The sequence below is a fragment of the Chaetura pelagica genome, unplaced genomic scaffold (genome assembly GCF_000747805.2).
Source record: "Chaetura pelagica isolate M959 unplaced genomic scaffold, ChaPel_1.0 scaffold213, whole genome shotgun sequence".
NCBI lineage: Eukaryota > Metazoa > Chordata > Aves > Apodiformes > Apodidae > Chaetura > Chaetura pelagica.
This window is the reverse complement of record NW_009952597.1, coordinates 1,436,280-1,454,422: the sequence shown is the minus strand read 5'-3', so window position 1 is coordinate 1,454,422 and position 18,143 is coordinate 1,436,280. Positions and strand designations below refer to the sequence as shown.

At 42.0% G+C, this 18,143-nt stretch overlaps 1 protein-coding gene across 1 annotated transcript; it reads right to left on the bottom strand.

Moving 5' to 3' along the window:
• Positions 1-3,635: 3,635 nt before the first annotated feature.
• ARPC1A (actin related protein 2/3 complex, subunit 1A, 41kDa) lies at positions 3,636-15,919 on the bottom strand. Its single transcript, XM_009993696.1, has 9 exons — positions 15,836-15,919; positions 15,156-15,260; positions 12,690-12,912; positions 10,952-11,059; positions 7,482-7,694; positions 6,304-6,379; positions 5,913-6,106; positions 4,910-5,000; positions 3,636-4,039 (listed from the first exon to the last, which is right to left on the bottom strand). The coding sequence occupies exons 1-9, from the start codon at positions 15,897-15,899 to the stop codon at positions 4,001-4,003; spliced, it is 1,113 nt and encodes a 370-aa protein (XP_009991998.1). The 5' UTR covers positions 15,900-15,919; the 3' UTR covers positions 3,636-4,000.
• Between the last annotated feature and the right edge of the window lie 2,224 nt (positions 15,920-18,143).

Genomic DNA, 18,143 nt, shown 5'->3' with positions numbered 1-18,143 from the left:
CGGGGGGAGCTGCTGCCTGCCCCGCACAGGCAGCCCCACTTCCCTTTTCCTCTCCGAGAAATGCAACCACTTCCTTACGTGGGCGTTGGGGGAGCGCGGAGCAGCTCGGTTCCCTGCCCTGCCCTGCCCTGCCTGCCAGGCCGCTCCGCCATCGCCCCACGGGGACGGGGCACCCCGGGATGCTCCCGTGGGATGCGGGGCAGCTCGCCCCGGGATGCTCCCGTGGGATGCGGGGCAGCTCGCCCCGGGATGCTCCAAGGAAGGACGTGGCCAGGAGAGTGGAGGAGAAAGAGCCCCGTCCAACCCCTCCAGCAGGGAGAGGGTTGCTTGGTTCCCCAGTCCCCGATGTGTTTGGGAAGCACAGACGTGGCAGGGGGCCCTGCCGGCTGCTCCGCAGCAGGTGAAGCCCACCCGGGGCGAGACGTGTCGGCATCGCCTCCCACAGCCCGGGAGAGGCACAGCTTGGAGCTCACCCCGTGGAGCCGGGATCTGGCCATCCTGAGCAGCAGCTGCTGCTGGTTCCTGCCCCCCACTGAGCCCAGCAGGATCCAAGCCCAGGCTGCCCGGACCCACACTCTGCTCCCCAACACACCACGTGTAACCCCACTTACAGACATGAGGAACCAATTTTTATCCCGTTCCTAGCCAGGCAGGTTAACTCCCAGGAGCTCAGATCCTGCTGATAGTGCTGGGAAGGAGAGATGGGCTTCAGCTCCTCACTCCCTTACTGCAGGCTGGCTGTGGAGTCCTGCCTGGAGGGATGCACTCACCTCTTCTCTCTCCATCACCTCACAGAAGTGGAAGAGCAGCACATGGGGGGTCTGGTACAGGGAGGGCAGGGGCCTCACAGGGCTTCTCAGCTGCTGGATGCAGATCTAAAAACCTCCAGCTGCAGAATTAATGCCCCAAGTGAGGGGTGAGCTGTTAATAAAGGCTCTGCAGGTGGCACTGAGCAGGCAGCACATCCCTCCCTTTGCCCTGCTTCCCCTTATGCCTGTTGCCACCATCCCAGCAGATGTGGAGATCCTGAGATGTCCCTGCAGGCTGGTGGGTCTCTGCATCTCTGGTCAGAAGTGAATCCCTAGAGTGGGAAAAGTCCCCCTTGGAAGCAGTGAGCTGCATCCACTGAGGCTGCACTGGTTTTGAACACTGCTTGGGTTTCTCTTGGCCTCAACAGCCCATGGAGGAAAAAACCAGTGCTGTGGAGGTCAGGAATGAAGGCTCAGCCCTGCTTGCCAGATCCAACTTGAGGTTTGACTAAGTCCTTTACCTGCTTTTGCTTCTGTTTTCTTAAGTGGAAAGATCCTCCTGTGCTCACAGCAGCTTGTCTTGTAATGCCTGGGGCCTCTGCAGGAAGGTTCTGGAGGAAATATCCCACTGCACAGGTGTTCAGGACACCAGAACATTTTTTTTTGCTGGGTTTTTTTTTGGAGGTGGGGCAGAGGGGGTGAAAAGCAGCACTGATTCTGCAACTTCTTTTCATTTAGAGCCCAGGGATTTTTTCAGGCAGGTTCCTGAGAACAGTCCCTGCCATCCCTGCTCACATATAGAGCCCCATTTCTTCACCCCAACACCCTGTGGAACATCAAGCACATGCAGCCAGCAGCTCTCCTCTCATTAAGGCTGCAACCGTAAGCATTTGCTTTCAAAGTTGCTCTCATCAGGTGCACAGGCTGAGGAGCCTGGTGCTGGGGTCAGCTAAAGATGCCAGCAAATCCTCACCCAGTTGGACACAAAAGATGGTGTTACAGACAGGGGAGGCAACAGAGGAAATCTAGAGGTAAAACAAACACCTGCCCTCCCTGTGGCTCAGACACCTGAGGTGGGAAGGCAGCAGAATGTCCTCAGGGAGCAGAGCAAGGGCCTGGACACCCAGAGAGCCACCATCTCCCACAAGGTGCAGAGCCCTCCTGGCCCTGCACACGGGGCTGTTTTCACTTGAATTATGGCTCGAGTGACAGTTTGTTTATATTCCCCTTGCTCAGTCCTTTTCTAATGTAAATATCTCCAATCTGGTTTTAATCTTGGACTTCTAGCACATGCTATTTCTCTCAGACAGGAACCTACAGCAGTTTCCTCAGACCTCAGTTTCTCAGCTTTTACCTTCTCCAGCTCTTCCACACAGAAAAAGAACACGGTGTCAAAATTCAGAGATTCCTTTCCTCCATTCTCTCATGAGGTAATTTTTTCCCGACCCTTTTATATTCTTTGGGGCATATATTTTAGAATAACAACTTTTTAATGCTTTTTGGAAAGAAACAATTTTGTTCTGCCAAGGCTGGTGGGGTCACCTTGATCCAGAAGACACTCAGTGCCCTGAGCATTGTATCCCAGGTGATCAGCCCACCACAAGTCCTTATGCACAACAGGCCACTTGAGTGCTAGATGGGTAGAGGTTAATCATTATTTTCTGTTTATAAGGAAGAGGAAATTGCAAAGCTATGCTTGACTGGCAGGGGAGGAAGGTGGGAGACACAAGAAAACTTGAAAGAAGTGGAAAAACTGTCAATTCTCTGCATGAAACCAACCTTGCACCTGAAGATGACCCAGCTCTGCAATGGACACAGTTGACTTGCAGCAGAAGAGCAGCAGTTGTCAGCTTTGTGGGCTTATCTTCCACCCTCCTTTTCACTCAAAGCTGTGAAACAAGCAGGGTATGAAGAAACTCTGGTTCCAGAGGAAGTGGTAAATTTAGTCACTGGGTGGTTTTTTTTAAGACACTTCCGCATTTTCAACAGAAATTACCAAGTTTTAACCTTGCAAAGCAAGGCTGTGAGCCAGATAATCCCCACCAGAGCACAGCCTGCCCCAAGGCAGCAACACAGTTAATCTGAACTAGACCATGTGAATAAAATAAATGAGGTACAAATGCCTCAGTGAGCTACTGGGGCCACAACTGAACTTCAAAAGATAGTCACCTGGTGACAAAGGCTCTGCACAGAAGCCAACCCACACTGACACCTCTGTCAAGTGTGCTTCATTTCTCCACCAGTCATTATAAACACAGGATTTTATGGGCTGAGCACTCAGCTCTAACATGACAGGCAGGCCTGTGCAGCTTCAGAGCCTTCCAAAGTGATTTGCTTTCAATTTGTCCTCCTAAGATCTGGCTCAACAGATTTTTGCCTGGTTTTCTACATCCCAGCCCTTCCACCCTGTGCCCCAAGCACTGCACTGTGAGAAGTCTTTGTACTAATCCTAAAAGGTAACTACAGAGAATTCTGGTTGTTCCCTGCTGGAAAACTATGACCCACTCAAGGGACAATAATAATAATAATAATAATAATAATAATAATAATAATAATAATAATAATAATGACATTTTAGTTAATTTGCTGTTATTGCTGGATCAAAAGCAAGGCAGACAGAACGAGGACCCAGCAGTTCCTCAAAAATCATCACCTCAAGGGAATAATTCCCCTGAAAGAAGCTCAGCTCTTCACATCCAGATCTTCAGGATTCCAGGTCTTTATTTGCCAACTTCAAGAAACTTTCAGTTAAGATGAACTCTTCCTCTCTTTCTGTTTTAAGGCCATAAAATACCAGTGCTGGGTTTTCACACCCTCTCTCTCAAAGTTAATTCCCTTAAATCCCTTTTTAAAATCACTGTTAATGAGCACCAAAGCAAATAATTGGTTTTTCTTTTTTTTTTTTTAATTATTATTATTATTTCTAGCAGACAATTTACATAAAATTCCCCTTTTAAGTTAGTGATTCATGACTTCCTGCAATAAACTACTTAAGGAGCAGCTTTGGTAAAGAATGGAATGAAACAACCAACCAAAAAAAACCATAATAATAATAAAAAAACCAAAACAATCACAGCTGGTTTTGAAACCAACACAATTCACCAAATTTAGATTCAAAAGAAAATCTGCCAAGCTGTATTTTCTCAGTGTTTCCAAATATTCCACCTTCTCCCTCCCTTTTGGGGTCTGTGCAGATGTGGGAGCTGCATTCTGTCAAGCAGTTTGTCCTGCTAGATCCCAGAAATCCATCTTTACATGATTCGTAGACCTTGAATAGAGGACTCTAGGGTCTTGAAAGAGAGAAAAATCTTAATTACAACCTGATACAGGATCCTCTGTAAAATATTTCACTATAAATGGTGATGTTAAGACAAAAAAAGAGTAAAAACTCTGAATACCTGAGATTAGGCTCATATTCAAGAGGCAGAGACCATTGCAAAAATTAATTTCTAACCCATGTATATATAGATCAATGAGTCTATCCCCCTTCCCTGAAAGTGCATTAAAGCTTACAAATCACTTCTATTTCTTATTTGCCTCCTGTCCTCACCAGAGCTATACAGAATAAAGACAAACTTCTTTTTCCCAAAGAGAGACTGCACAGTTCCCAGCAGCCTGGGGAGGCCAGCAGAGAGCTCTCCTGGCCAGTCCTCAGGAAATCAAGCACTTGTGTTATTAAATCCTTGTAGGAATTTCAATCCAGTGCTCCCTGTGTTTTCTAACTGTTTGAGGTAACTTCTTACTCCTTTGGTAAGTTAATTATGAGAGGGCATGTTTTGCAGAAAGGCAGTGAGCAGAGTCCAAAGGGATGGGAGCAAGAAAAGGCAGCAGGGCTTGTCATACCAATGATATTTCCAGCCTGATTGTGGCTGAGGTTGAGGTTGGAAAAGCAAAGAATCAGTAGGATTCCTATATGGATACGAAGCAATTGCATTAAAAAATTAAGTCTGGATTAGTACCATCTGCTAAACAAAATCTGTCTGCATTTATGCTGAATCTTGGATGTGTCTTCTTTACAGAGTTCACTAACAGTCTTGAACATTCCAGTCTGGATTTCCTATTGCTAAAAAAACCCTGCATGAGGGCTGAGCCCCAGCAGCTGATAGCAGAGCCCAACCACCACCCACCCAGTTCACATCAACTTGGTAGGAGAAGCATACCTTGAAATCCCAGATGGTCATTGCTCCATCAATGCCAGTGGTGCAGAATTTACGACAATCTCGTTTGTCTATCTCATAAATAGACACTTGGCTGAAAACAGAGAGGGGGGGGAGCTGTAAGACACCCATTCCAGAGAGCCAAAAAGCTGGGAAATTTGGATTGAAATCAACTCCTGCTTTCTCAAAGAGAGATACGAGTATAGCAAAGCTCATACTAGATTTTTGGTACAATGCTTCAGAAATATAAGAGATGAAAAAGGATGCTGAGAGCTCTTTTACTACTTGGTGGCTGTAGCATAAACAGTCTACTTGGATAAAGAAAAATTGCTCCAGAAATATTAGCAACCTGAGGGCTCACAGTTTTTAAGAATGCATGGATATTTTGCTAGATTCACCTGAATCAATCCTTTTCATGATTAAATACACACAGAAGGAACACCTGAAATAGGAAGCTGGCACGTGAATTCCTGTTTCAGGTGAATTTTGCCACCCAGATTTTGCTCAGTGCTACCAACCTCCTGTGAACTATCTGCATATTAGATAAGATAAAACGTGTTCAAGCTACAGAACACTTTAAACATGAGCAAACAGCAGGAGCCTGCATGCCATGTTAAAGATTAACTTCACCAACCTCCACAGGGGTCCCAGAAAGAGACAGCTGTTAGTGAAAGGCAAAAATGGAAATGAGATGCCAGCTACACCCATCTGGTACAGCATGTCTGAGCTCTCACTGAATCACAGACTGGTTTGGGTTGAAAGGGACCTTAAAGATCACCCAATTCCAACCACTCTGCATGGGCAGGGGCACCTCCCACTAGACCAGGTTGCTCAGAGCTCAATCCAACCTGGCCTTGAACACTTCCAGGGACAGTGCTTCCACAACCTCCCTGCAAACCAGGGAAGTTGTGGGACTTCCTTTCTCACAAGTTTGCAGTCCAACCTGGGAAACCAAAGGGATGTGGAGAGAGTTCCTTCCCCTCCTCCTGGTGGCCAAGACACTCACGTTATACTGTTTTGGTGCAGTGTCTCCAGGGTAGTGTTACGATCTTCTGTAGTGGCTCTTTTATCCATGTTCCGGAAGCGCTCCATGGCGGAAATGTTGCGCTGGATGCTCTGTTTTGGAATGTCTAGTTTGGAAACAAAGGTCAGCAAGCCACGGTCATCACAGTTAAAGAGCATGGGGCAGCAGTCGTGGCCCTGCAACCAGAGGTCAGGAAAGCATGTCAAGAAACAGAGCACAACCACCATGTCTTTATCCTGCTGCCGCTAACGGCAGAAAGGCAAAGGCAGCCGCTCCGGAAGAGGTTGCTTGTGACTTAACTTCACAATGCATCATGTTTCTGCCTTTCCAAAACACTAAAACACTCTACAAGGAGAAAATAATAGACACTTACAGCTGCCACCACACTGTTCTCGGAGACAAACGACACGCTCAGGAGTGGGAGGAACTCTGTTTTCAGCTGCGAAACCCTGAACACAAGAACATTTGTTAGAGGGCTTCATTGGAACCTCTCAGCTTTGGCTGCAACAAAACATAGAGACCATTCCCACACAAGGATGATTAGCAAAGAAATCAGTGTAGCTCAGTTGTCCTGAGGCAACACCAGAAGGTTGTAATTTGTAATAAAAAGCTTTAACCCAATGGAAGTGTCCTGGAAGAGCTAAAACAAACCTCAAGTATTCCAGGTGAAAGGCTGAAGTTATCTAGTGTTGTCTGTAAACAGTGGAAAGAGTTTTAAGAGGATACCACCAAAAGAGGTTTGAATTGATGAAGCTACTAATTTAATTTGCTTATAAAAAACACCTGGAAGTTTTAGTACTTGGCATCATCTTTTCAAGGCGAAAAACCAAATTAAGTCAAGTTCTGTGATTTTGTAACAAGTGAGAAAAGAATTCTCTAACACTTCATGATACCCCCAGCCAGACAGCTGTAACCTTCAGAACCATAATTAAAGTGAAGCACAGCAACACCTGGATGATCCACCAGAGATCTCAGCTGTCAAAACATCTGGGAATGATCTTCCTTCTTGGTTAGAAAGCCATGAACACTGAAAAGTTATTCAGTTCAAATGAAGAGCAGGAGGAGGAATTGTTTTTAAAACCCTTGCTGGATTGGAAGGTGTGGAACCCTGTAGCAGTAGGGTCTGAAGCACAGTGATTGAGTTAACATATCATGAAATGAACAACTTGTTTGCAGATTCTGTGTGGGGAAAGAGCCTCAGCAGGTCTGGAGTGAACATATTTCTGCAGGTCTCTTGGATCCATTACACAGAAATATTGTTTCCCCAGTCACAAGAGTGGAAGACTTCTTTTTCAAATGCTCCACCTCCCCACTCAAAGTGAAAGAATGTACCCTTTTATAAGAATTCCTATAAGAAATGTAATTTATATCATCTAAAATTCAAAGAATCTGTCTTATTTATATAGGTCTCAAAGAGCCTCCTGGGACCTACAGCAAAATGGTCAAAACAGCAGTGAAGAGCTTTCCTCTTGCTGCTGCAAGCACAACATTCCACACACTGCTTCCTTCTAGTGTCAAACAGCCAAGAACTGACAGAAGGAACATACTTACATCATATTCTTTGAAGCATCAGCAACTGACACTGTACTGTCGTGACTGACCCAGGCCAGGCGGTTGCCACTGGCAGAAAAACTGACACTGTGCACCCATCCTCCACTTCCAGCACCCCCAAATTCTGACATCAGCTGCCCAAAAGGCATTTTGGAGCCCCATGGTGTACTGGCTGGTTTTTCATCCACTTCCTTAATGTAAGCAGAAAACACCCTGCAAATAAAAGATTTCAGTATGAACAAAGACATGAACAAAAACCTCCAGGGAGCTGGGGGACATTTCACACGAGAAGCAAAAAGATGCTTTAATTCTACCAAAATAAAATACCATAGTATCTTTAAACCACAAGCCACGAGTGGCTGGGAAGTGTCAGTACACAGAGGGAATGCAATGGTACAAAGGGGAATGCCCAGAACTTTCTCATAAATGCTGTTCTTGCAACTCTTTCCTATTATTTCCTAAAGATGACATAAAACCATACATTGTCATTGCATTTTCCACTGGGCTAAGATTTCCCTTTCATCCTTTTGCAGTGCTAACAACTCTCAGAGGCAACTGTTCAGTTAGGAAAAAGACTGCACAAATTGCACCGTATAATTAGAAGCTAATACAAACACCTACAAAATTACCCACTTTTTAAGAACATTGACTTTTTTAGCAGGATTTCAAGGCAAGAAAACCAATGTTCAAATGCCACCAAAGGAGCTTTGAGCCACCTTATTTTGGCTCATTACTGAAAACCTGAAATACCACACTGTTTTAACAGGCTGGGTTTTTTCTTCCTCTAGCACTACAATTTTCAAGATATGTTTAAATAGAAAGCCTCCCCCTTTCATCAAATTCCTTCTGCATGATTCAGACGTGCCACAATATGGTGTTCTTGACTGTTACCATGGAAGTCACTGGGACGTCACAAACATAGGATTAAGAGTCCATGGAACAGGAGGAGCAAGTGAGCTACACCATACTACTACCAGAGAAATGTTTCAGTAGAAAAGGAAAACCATTATCAAGTATTCCTGGTTGCAAAGGAATTCTTCTATAGAGAGTGGAAGGAAACATTGCTTCCCCCCTCCCCATGTTTTAAATCTTCTACACATCTGGGGGATGCACTTCAAAAGGTACCTATATTCAGCTTACTCAAATAAAGCTGATCATTTGGAACAAGAAGGGTTTAACTGCAGCTCTATTAGGTACAGATTTTCAGAGAATTAAATCTGAATTTATATTCAGCTCTATCAGTTGAAATGTAACCTAATGATAATCCTTCACCAAACTTAATCTTATAGAGACATCTAAAAGGACAGTTCTCTTAATGTATGGAAATAGGACAAGATGTTTAAAGCAACAGCCTTTGACACAAGGCAGAAAAATCATTCCTAAGTAATGGAAGACCTTGAAGATAACTGTAAGTCAAAATAAAAAAAAGTCTTCTCCCTTACTAAAGTCTCCTTCTCTTTTAAAACCATCTCAGCTTGAAAGCCCTAGCCTTCAAATAATATTAGGAAATTCTGCTCATTCCCACATTAACATTTTTCCAGCCAGAATACAAAATTCACACCTATGCAGGGCTGTTGGCTATATATGTGGGGTTTTTTAAATAAAAATGTAAGAGGAGCTCATCTCAGCCAGCCACCAAACAACCTCTGCTGAATGAATGAACACCTAGGAACTTGGGAGCCTCTTCTGCACTCCATTCTTCTTCCAAAATGTCTCCCACTTGGCTGCTTATTAGTTGGCATTGGCTCTGGCAGATCCATTTCATGATTGTCTTCAGAACCACCAGAACAGATGCTTACTTCAGGCCCAGGTATTTTTATCACCTTGAATATGTGACTGAACATGCCCTAGAACTGGAATTCTAGAGATGTGTATGCATCATTTACCAAAGATAATCATGGTTTTGAGTAAGAAACAGAGACATAAACTCAGTACCAATCTCCACTATTTTTCCTTTCTTCCTTTAATGTTTCTATGATAAAAGCAGCAAAATTATTAAATGATTCATCCTGAAGTAAAGTGTTTAAGCAAGAGCAGAAAGTTTCCTAAATGCTGTAAACCAAGATCTAATTGATTTGGTTTTTTTTTCCAAAATACACCCCATTTTAGGAGCAGGAAAGTAAAGGACAGAATGAGTTTTCTGATGGAAAAGACTAAACAAAACAAACATACAAAAAAATCCAAATAAAACTCCAAACCTATACTGAACAGAAAAGAATTCACATCTAACTTCCCAGCCAAAACAGGAAAGGGAAGATAATCAGGGATGCAATGTACATGGCAAACACCAGACAAAGCCTGTAGCTGAAGTCCCAAGTAAGAGATAGAGATTTATCAGCTGACCTAATGTCAGAGTCCTGAGATGCTTTGTGAACATATAGGAAAAGTGTCCACGTGTGAAAAGCAGCTGGTTCTGGAAGATGAATGAGAATGTTTTACACATTTTTTGGTGAAAGAAAGTGAGCATGTATAGCTTATCTAATTAAAAAGGGAGGTAAGGCAGAAAAGAGACAACTCTCCTCTTTCCAGCTTTCATTTAACATCCCTCCTTGCATAAAAAGGTATCAAAGGATTGAATTTAGATGCCTAGATTTAATTCTGAAATAAGGAATGTAATTGTTGGTTCCATCCCCCCCCTCCCACTCCTTCTTTGCCATTTTTAGTACACACTTAGAAGCTTAAAAATTACCCTATTACATAAAGAATGGAAGCAAAGGAGCTTTCATTATTATTCAAGGTATAAGTGATTAAGTAAAATATGAACTAAGGTCAAGCACACTGCAGTTCCCCATGCAGACTTCATTGCAATGACCCTGATCACTCAGCATAGAGCAACCTGAAGGACCCATCCCTCATGCTGTAATTTCACAACCAGTTCACACCATCCAACTCACATGCCAATCTGTTTTTACCATCCTTCTTTTTTTTAAAAAAAAAACCCACACACTTAAAAAAAGTGTTTTATTGCACTGAGTTTCAGGTGGATCAATTCCTTGACCCTGCTCACCACAGGGCTGCAAGAACATCAAGTCTGGCACAGGCAAAGAAGAAGAGACAAATGAGATACCACCTTTGGAAGTGGCTCTGAATTTTGGAACTAAACCATTAGGATGTTGCTTTTCAAACTCCAACTAGAGGTGTTGGTGTTCTACAAGACAGCACCTCCTAGTCTAATTTCAGCCTAACTACATCTCAGTGCAGGCAAAGTAGTACTCTTCTGTGTACTGCTACTAAAGTCACCCACCACTTCATCAAACTCAGGGGTGTCCCTCAACAGATCAGTGTTGGCAGTCCAAAGGCTGCAGCAGCACTGAAGTCTCTTAAGCTGGATATTTTATTTTGGTACCAATGACAGTATGCAATAAGCCACCTTCTATTCTGATAGCAAATGCATGATCAAGATGCTCATGGTACTGACTAACTTGACCCAGTAATCCAAACTGATTTAGAGATACTTTATTTTCTCTCACCTGCACTTGAAGTCACAGGATCCAGCAGCCAGCAAAACATTGTTGGGGTGCCAGTCCAGGCTAAGGACAGTGGAACGAATGGGCTTTTTAATGTGTTTACTCACCCACCTACATGAAAAAGGGGGAAAAAAAAAAAAAATCACTGAAAAAAATTTTACCAGACTCCCCCCAAACCCTTTAAATACTCCTCAAAAAGATCACCCCTTACCAGTGACTAAACACTTCAGCTTTGCAACAAACTCACATTGTGCCCAAATCTTTCATATTTGCTTGTACAATCTATGAACTCTAACTGGTTATATTAATTAAAATTCTAAATATTATAAACAAATTCAGGTTAAATATAGATCTCTTAACCTGAATATTTTCCCCTTCTTACTGATTTTTATATTGCATTGGACTGAACTCCTTAATGTGAATTTTGCAGGATAATTGCCTGGTGAACAAGAGCTCAGCTTTGCAGTGATATTGTGCTAAGAAGTACTATTTTCTTAGATTACTAAATACTCTTCTTCTCCAGCCCCTTCAATTGAGTTTTTAAGCAATTTCTCTTGCCTATCGACTTCCTACTGTTTAATTACACAGTAACCAACTGTCAATATGATTAATGTCTATATCTCAATTATTTGAAGCACAGTGTAAAGTGGCCCCGATGTTGAATGCATCAGTATTAGCCTAAATATGTCTCAGCAGATTTAGTTTGTTTGATCTATTTACACAATAGTAATGAAATCTGTTATTTACTTGATGGCCTTTGGGGTGATGGAGCTTTTTTCTTTGAATTTACTTCCATCAGGCACAAGCAGTTTTAAAGATCGCATGAAATTGTCTCCAACATATGGGATTTTGATTCTTCTGCAGACAGAATGTTAATAACTGAGCATGTTGGAAAGCATGAAATTCCCAAGTTTTATAAGTATTTTGCAGATAGTCTCCTTGTTTACCATCCCCATCTGGAAGAGTGCACACAGAAGGGGCAGGCACAGACACCTGTGTTTTGATGCATGTTTATCCAACCCAAAACAATAGATAAACTACTGATCTCATCCATGGATGACATGGTCAATGTAGCTCCAATACATACAGCTACAAATGCAGGTCGATCTAAATCGGAAATACTAAGATTAGATGTCTAGGAGAAAAAAAATATGTTAATGGGGGAAATATTTGTCATAGTCCTGGCTAAAGTCTATCAACTGTGACAAGAATACATGACAGAATAGAGAAGAGGTAGACAAGAAGCTTGAAAATCTTTTGATAGACCACCCTGGAGAGAAGTGACAGACTTGAACTCTTCAGTGACAAGAAAAGGCCCAAAATAACTTATACCAAGGAAAGACTCAAGTGAAGGTTTCTTAATTCATCATGAAAGGTGGTGTGTGTGTAGGAAACATCTCTTTTTCCAATCATACAGTTGTGATAAAGGAATTTTTACTCTGTAGAAATTCTTGCACTTTTAGTAAAGCAACATGTTTATGGCAGTCAGCAGGAACACATATATGGCAACCTGCACACAGGCTAAGTCCAAGGCCTTTAGGTGCTACACCAAAATAAAGAAACAAACAAGGGAACCTTCTCCCCAAGATGTAAAAAGTCCCTGAAAGAACAGATGAGGCCTATCCCTCTACATTTCCTGAAGATTTTAGGAATTAGTAAAATAGCAACCTAGTTACCAACATTAAACCCCAGGCTTTAGCTTTCTCATGCAGACCTTAAAGGTACAAATTAAACAGCTCACCAGTCATTTTCAGATTCAAAGTAGCACACAGATATAAGCCGAGCTCCACTTCCCACAGCAAATTTGTTCTCCAGGGGAGACCATTTCACAAAGGTGGCTGCACGATTAATCCTCAGGATGACCAGGGTTGGTTTCCAGACACCGTCCTTCTGGCTCCAGACGTAGGCGTTGCGGTCTGCGCCACACGTCACGATGCGGTCGCTTTTAGGAGCCCAGTCAATCCCTGCAAGTTAAGGGTTCACCTTAATAAACTTCCCACACCTCAGCATATTCTATGATTCCATGATTGATTCTGCTTGCTTTGCAGTGAGCCAAAACACAGACAACCTCACTGCCTTCTAGCACAGTTATCACTGCTACGTTAGCGTTCCCCTCTTCGCTTAATCTCCAGGCACCATTTTCAACTCTTAAGAGATATCAGTCTGTTGCTCTAGCTTTCATCAAACTGCAGATCCCAATGTTACAGATTCCAGCAGCAATCTGCCTGCTGAGGAAGCCCGCTCTGCCGGCTGGACAGCAGGTGGAGCTCTGCAGGCTGGATGAGGCCCGTCCCTCCCCAGGCTTCAAACCACCGACTTCAGCCAGAGACCCATTGAACAGCTGAAACCCAGCAGTTCCAGAGCTATGCACAAACCTCTGACGCTACTGCCAGACCACAGTGACGATCTAGACATTTAGATAGTGGGTTTTTTGTGTCAGACAGTATCAATCTTTATATACTGATACAATTCTAACATTTTTTTCTATGCCTCTTTATGCTGTGCTATGAGAAAGAAATGTTTACCAAGCAAACATGATACGTTCAAAGAATAAAACTGTAAGCCTGTGATTGCTGTTTTTCCCTTCCAGTGCCATGAAGGACGTTCTCAACTGGGAAGTCCCATTTTTCATCTTTTACTTTAGCAGCCTTTGTTGGGATGCAGAGTGCAATCCTTAACTCTCCTGGCACAAAATTGTATTTCAATAGTTTTCCATACTGTGCTCTGTAGTAAAAACATTCCTTAAGCACACAAACTGAAAAAAGGATAGAAGGAAAGAATTTGTACTAATTTTAATATAGGATTCATATATGGTCCACTTAAAGCGAGGCTTATGCTTTAAAAGCTCAATTTTGAAGAAGTTAGTAGTCTGAAACCATGGTTACAGGAGTCAATTTAGTGCTGCCTTTGAAAGGGGGGCCATCCTGCCTCTCTCTACTTCTCTCTCCCACCACCTCCCTTGCACATCTGACCCACGGCAAATTCAGCTTTTTAGCTTAGCAGAACACTAAGCCAGCAAAAAGAGTGAATAATGCTCTTCCTGTAAGCAGCTCACCACAAACCTCTGAATCAAGACACAGAAGGCAAGGGATCTTGTCCCTTGTGATCAGCAGCTGAAGTGGCAGCAGTTGAATCACTCCTGTCAGAGGCAGCAAGTGGTTTGATCAGTCTATCTCCTGTGTCTAACCACAGTTTAAGGCTACTCTTCACAACAACCACAGCATTTAGTATTCCAAAGGTACACGCTATGCAGGCAAGCAGGGAGAGCTCTTTTCCCAAGCCATGAATATTTGGCTTCCAAAACTAACAGGTACAAGAAAAATGCAGAGAAACATCTTTGGGGAACAGCACATAATTTGTAAACTCAGCCCAGGTGACTCTTCACAAAACAGTACAGACAGTTGTGCTCTTTGACAGCAAGAATCAGATCAACTGGATAAAGTTCCCGCAAAACACTCTTGGGCAGATACTTCTGCCCATTAGTGAGTTAACAACAGAATAAAGGATATTGCTGTTTTGAGCAACTGCATGTATTCATTATTTTCATTTTCTTAGAGAAGAAAGCCCTTATAAAAATATCACCATGAAAAGAAAAAGTAATACAGGAGACTAGAGCAGGACACTCACGTTTTTAAAATAACACCTTGTGACTCATCATGGCAGCTCTTCTAACATTTTCACTGTGCAGCTACAGATACTCTGGGCCCACAGTAAAATTTGCTCACTGATGGTCTGTCACAAGTCCAGGACTGACCACTTCAAGTGTTTATACAGTCCTTAGAAAAGGCTATTTATTGCTGTTGGAAACAACAAACCAAGGCAGCAGCTGTATACTTAATGGAATTTTAATACTAGCACTGGAATGGGAGAAGCATGTATCACCAGGAGAGTTTGTGACACAACCAGATTACTTCAGTAGACTGAAAATTAATCCTTGTGATGTTGTTGCGGATGAAAAATAAGCAACAGATAAGAAAGAAAGGCTCAGTTACTCTACTGAAATTCCTGGGAATGAAATAGGGCTTTTCCTTCAAACATTCATTGCATGCAGTCCAGAAAAATGATGCGAAGCTCTCTGTAAAGTGGGAATGCCAACCTATGAAAAGATCTGTTTACTCAGCACTTGCAAATTTCTGGTCAAATTCCCAGCTGGGGGAAGGAGGGGGCAGGCAAATCGAATGTCTGGCACAGCACAACCTCCTCTTACCTGTGATGTGTCCATTGTGTTCCTTTAGCTCATGGGCCTTTACCCACTGGTTCCCACTCTTCTTGTAGATGTGGACTTCGTGATTATTAGGGCTAATGGCAATCTCTTGAAGAAGAAATAAAACAATGGTACAGAAGGCTTTTAAATACTAAATGCTTCACTTGGAAAGACATTCCAAACTAAAATCTGGGTCTTTGAATTTCAGAGCGTTACATGGGTTTTGTAAACAAAGGGTCAACATCCCTGGATAATCTCAAATAATGATGGTTATACCATGGTCTGCACAGAAAGACAGTAGATTTGGGACATAACACTCCACATGATATTAGAAAACTAGGCAATTAAAAGAAAGGGCTGGTTTGGGGTCTGGGAATAGAGGCTCAAAGAGGGTAAGGGCCAGGCCATCCTGATGAGGTGCAGACCAAGAGGCAAAGCTTTCTGAAACACCAGTAAGACTAGATCTGCTCATATGCCAGAAATCCAGTTATAGATTTAGAAAAGTTCAGATTTATAAGATGTTTTTTGGACCATAAGTGAAACGTTTAACATGTAGGACTATGTATTTGACCACATCTTTCCTAAAGGTGATCCAGCACATCACAAGATCACTAACTGACAACAAAGAGAAAGTAGCAAACAACAAAGAAAAAAATTAAAATGAAAACTACCACGTTACTTACGGGTCCGGTCTCTGTTCCAGGCATGGCAAGTGATTGGCTCTAGTAAAAACTGATGCAGAGACATTCCGAGTTAAAGATATTCCTATGTTGTAAAAATTGAAAAAGCTGAAAGGAGTAAAATTGGAAAAAAAAAAAATCTCATAAAGCTCAGCCATAACAGCACTAAACATTTTCCCAAATTTACTGTTAAGTAAATAAAAAAAAAAATCTGTTCTTTAAAGACTGAAATTAACTCTTTTGCTTTCTAGGGTTTTCTGCCTTTTTTTTAAAAAAAAAAAAAACCAACCCAAAAAACAAACAAACACTTGAAAATAAGGTACTAATTAAAACAAAATCAGCCTACAATGTTTACCAAGGTTGTTTCAGTCCAGTACTACCCCTGACTTCCAGAAGATGACAACTTACTCGGTAAGTAAGGCTGTTGAAGAGCTGCCTTTGCCACACACCCCAACATCTTCAGAAGGATGAATTTTAACTGCCTTGCTTACTCCAGCTAATTGCAATAGCCCTAAAAGCCACAGACATGGGCTTCTTGGGGCATCCTCCCAGGCAGGGGAGCAGACTCCTAAAAAACCTAACAAGTCTAAGAGTTTTACTATGGAGACAGAATACTTGAAAAAAGAAAATAGGGGGTATCTTAGTGAGCTGGTTAAATTGGTGTGTTGAGAACATCGATGTGTAACTGTAATCTGATGATGTGTTATTTGATAAAGCCATTTATATGTATCCTAGGGAAAAATTAAGATTAGTAACCAACTAATTACTAATTTCTTCAAACTAATCCTAGCACTTAACTATTTTATAGCTAGGTTTTTGTCCCCAAGACATTCAAACACTAACCAGCTTAATAATTCTAGCTTGTAAAGTATATTAATTTGTTTTCAAAAAGCTAGACACCTAGTTTTTTTCTTCAATTTATGACTTCTAATAAAGACAGCACTGAACATCTGCAACTGGTGATGCACCAACCCATCATTACAAAGTTGTTTAAAATATATTGCATTTTATGATCTGTATTAATAAAAGGCAGCATAAATGGATGGAAGATAATATCTTAAAAACTCAGGATCATCTGTGAGCATTAAAATTTGCATAGTTCAATATATACAACTTGGATCTGTCAGTTCCTTCCATATATTCCACTAATTTTCATAGCAATTTATCCTGGGTGGATGGATCAAAGTCTTTTCACCCCCATATATACATCTAAAAAGAACTACCTCTGTGATGTCATTCCAAGACATCCACACCCATTATAGCCTGAAATTACAACATACCCAAGTATGGCCATGTTAGCAGAGGGTGGAGACCTCAGGACAAGGTAGGAATTTGGAAGTAAACAGGAAATGAATGGCTGTCCAACAGAAACTCAGGAGTGAATGAAAGATGAGTACCTTCTTGCAGAGCTTAGCAAGAACTGTCACACCACTAGTTTAACAAATATGTTGAAAGTGCTGAATCTTGGAGCAAAGCTGACACAATACTTCACCAGTGCAAGCAGTAGGAGAGACTTTTTCATCTCCTCTTTTCTCCTTTCAATAGTTTTAAGAAATCAAGCATTGCTATTTTAAAGCAATACAACTTGTGGTTACATCTCAAACATATTTCAAATATAACTTTTAACTATATCAGCTTTAAGTCCAGTTCATAATTTTAACCAGCATGACTTTCATGCTTCTTCTAATAATCATATTCTACCAATCAAATGAAGATATTAAATATGTGCAGTCCTCAGCACAATAATGACTTTTGATAAATGTGAAAACACTGACATAATCCCAAGTTACCTTTGACCTTGGACAGCCATGGTTTAAGTTTCCATGTGTTAATATAAGCAAATCACAACTGCAAATTGCTTTTTCCACGATCTTGCTTTAGTCCATGCCAACATTCAGTAGCAGTGCATTTCCATATACAGGAAAAGTTGAAGAGCTCTTCTACCAACAAGGAATGCTTTGCCTTTTCCACTCTTCCCAAAATAAAATGTAAAAATATCCCCTCTCCCCTCCCCAAGGAATGCAGCTATTTTGAAACACTTTCTGATACAAACCTAGTATTTGCACTACATATAAAGGATATGGTCCCATTCTAACTTCCAGGTCAGAGATTTTTACTGACCTACATGCTGTTCCCAAAGACAGCCCAGACAGGCAATATGATTCACTCCTTCCCATTTGAACGAGTTTCTTGAGCTCTGCACCTTTAAGCAAGTGACTATTTTCCATTGATTTAAAAACAATCTCATAAAAACCTACAGTGCTGACAATCTCAAAAAGCACCACTCTATCATCTCGCAGCTGCAGTGCTG